A 2,317-nucleotide genomic window follows, 5' to 3' on the forward strand; every position below is an offset into this window, starting at 1 on the left:
CAGCGTACAATCTGTATCGGTTTTGGATCAAGTCCGGTTAGTGATTACAAGCTTGCTGCTAAATCGAACAGGGCCATGACTCACCTCAACCGCATGGCGCTGACACATAAAGAGAGTTTCGAGTGGAAAGAACGAAAGGCAGGGAATGATCACCACTTGGCTGCAATCGAAATGGATGACGTATCCTCTGGAGCGAATTTGGCTGCGGCCTGTTTGCATCGGCGGAGCCACCAAGTGTCTGCCTTACAACTATCAAGATCATGGAGCACATCCTCGTCACCTTTGAGAATTTTTCAATTGCAGCATACTTTAAAGCCATTGAGGCGACAAATCAAAGTTCTGGCGAAAACAGTTTCCGGTATCATATCGACACGATTTCAGGCTGGAGAAAAAGAAGAAAAAGAGGAAAAAGTGAGCGTGTTGTACCATGGGCCAGGAAAGAACAAAGCGCGGGTTATCAGGTATGTCTACAAAAGCGATGTTTCATTATCTCCTTTTTGTGTTTTACTTACAACAGTTTATTAGTATTTGGGAACTGGAGAGGCAATCGAATTCTGGGAGGAATTGGAAGCAGATCGAGAAGAAAGACGTGCATCTACCGCAAAGCGTGGAACCGTCTGCACCGTAACCAGAAATGTCTTTAAGGAGATAGGCAAGTCGTAGGGTTGTTTGCGTCGAAGACATTAATCTAACTAGAAAAACAGTATCTACTAGTTCCGCATCAACACCATCCACAACTGATGCAACACAATCAAATAGTAAAGCATGGACCACAAGCGGCAAAACAATACCAACGAAACGGAAATCAAGCGAAATACAGGTAATAATAAAGCACTACTTGTTCTTGTCATTTCCTAGTACTCACATCTTTCTTTAGGACGAAGTCAGAGAAAGCAATGCTGAACAAGGAGAGCAAGGAGAACCAGGAGATGAGGAGAAGCCGGCCGACGACAGCTTTGATCGCCACAAGCGACGAAAATACGTTTACAACTACCTGACTGATGTTCAGCGAGTTTGGAATCCTACCAATCGTTGGGTGCTTGATGGTCTCGACGTCACGAGCAAGCTTATGGAGTTTCGAGAACGATCCTTTCGCCTCGCCGATGCAGACTGGAACATCAGTGATAACCGCGTGTTGTCGCTCAGCAACATATTTGTTGTAACGCCTGAACAAGCTCGATCATGTACGCACAGGTTCCCACCCGTGTATCACGACAAGATTACAAAAGCATACGAATTCAAGGAAGGCTGGGAGCGATTGCCAATGAAAGCACGGACTTGGTGCTCGATGTTTGACGAGGAAATCGCAGCGAACAGCTCGTTCCCCAAAAAGGCTTTGCGAAAGTTGGCTCGCAATTTCGGAAGAGAAGCGGACAGTGATGACGACGACAACAGCGACGACGACAATCCTCTAGTGACGATCGCTGCGCTCTTAAATCACCTGATTGGCAAATTCGCCTCGTGGTTGACGGATTGTGTCCTCGAAAACACATTCCAACATCAGCATGTAACGCCTTTTCTCGAACATGCATTCAATTCTGCGTCAAAGATCACCTTGCGAGAAGGAGAATCACATCTGATCAACGACCCCACGTCCCTAATGGCTGACTGCATTGGATCATACAAAGCAATTACAGGCGATGTTTTCGATATCTTGTCAGTGGAGGTCAAGCCACCTACTAAGTCATCACAAGCGCAACTGCAATCCGACTTTGTCAAACTTGGCAAGGAGTTGAAGAGCATTATCGACCGCCTTATCGGTCGAGGAGTTGAGAATCCCACGGCGTGTGGTGTTCTTGTGGAAGGCTATGACTGTCGAACTTACAGTTTGCGGCTAGTGGCTGAAGGGGTATATTTGATGGTAGAGCATGGATGCATCCAGTTATTGAAATCGCCGCAAGCTGTCAATTCTCTTCCAGTGATCATCGAACATCTCATGCAGTTGAGAACGCTTTTAGGCCCCACAATAATGGCCATCAACGAAACAGTCATATCAACGGACTCTTCTCGGACATCCGTTGGATGGAAACGACCGTCTGCTGGTATTCCGCAGCGAACAAACAAGTTACGGGAGCGGTGAACATATTTCCATTTTTATCTGTCCCATCCAGTTATACCCACTTGCCCATCAGTTGTATTCTTTTTATCAATCATATCACTATTACCTATCATTTTAACCTCAAATACAAACATTTCTTTGGCATCGTCACGGTATCTTTGGGAAACGCAATTATCTATGTGGCAAACAAAGGAAGGTTTAGAATAAGGCGAGCGTGGCTACTAAATCTTTTTCTTCCCGCCATATCCTCTCTTTTTC

The 2,317-nt window shown here is 45.7% G+C and overlaps 1 protein-coding gene across 1 annotated transcript; it reads left to right on the forward strand.

The window, feature by feature from the left end:
• Positions 1–260: 260 nt before the first annotated feature.
• On the forward strand, positions 261–2,080 carry VTP01DRAFT_8095 (uncharacterized protein; the record flags this gene model as incomplete). The annotated part of the gene is made up of 4 exons (XM_069387178.1): positions 261–461; positions 526–652; positions 705–820; positions 878–2,080. The coding sequence occupies 4 exons, from the start codon at positions 261–263 to the stop codon at positions 2,078–2,080; spliced, it is 1,647 nt and encodes a 548-aa protein (XP_069234414.1).
• Between the last annotated feature and the right edge of the window lie 237 nt (positions 2,081–2,317).

Source organism: Rhizomucor pusillus (genome assembly GCF_041956525.1).
Source record: "Rhizomucor pusillus strain CBS 183.67 unplaced genomic scaffold VTP01scaffold_45, whole genome shotgun sequence".
NCBI lineage: Eukaryota > Fungi > Mucoromycota > Mucoromycetes > Mucorales > Lichtheimiaceae > Rhizomucor > Rhizomucor pusillus.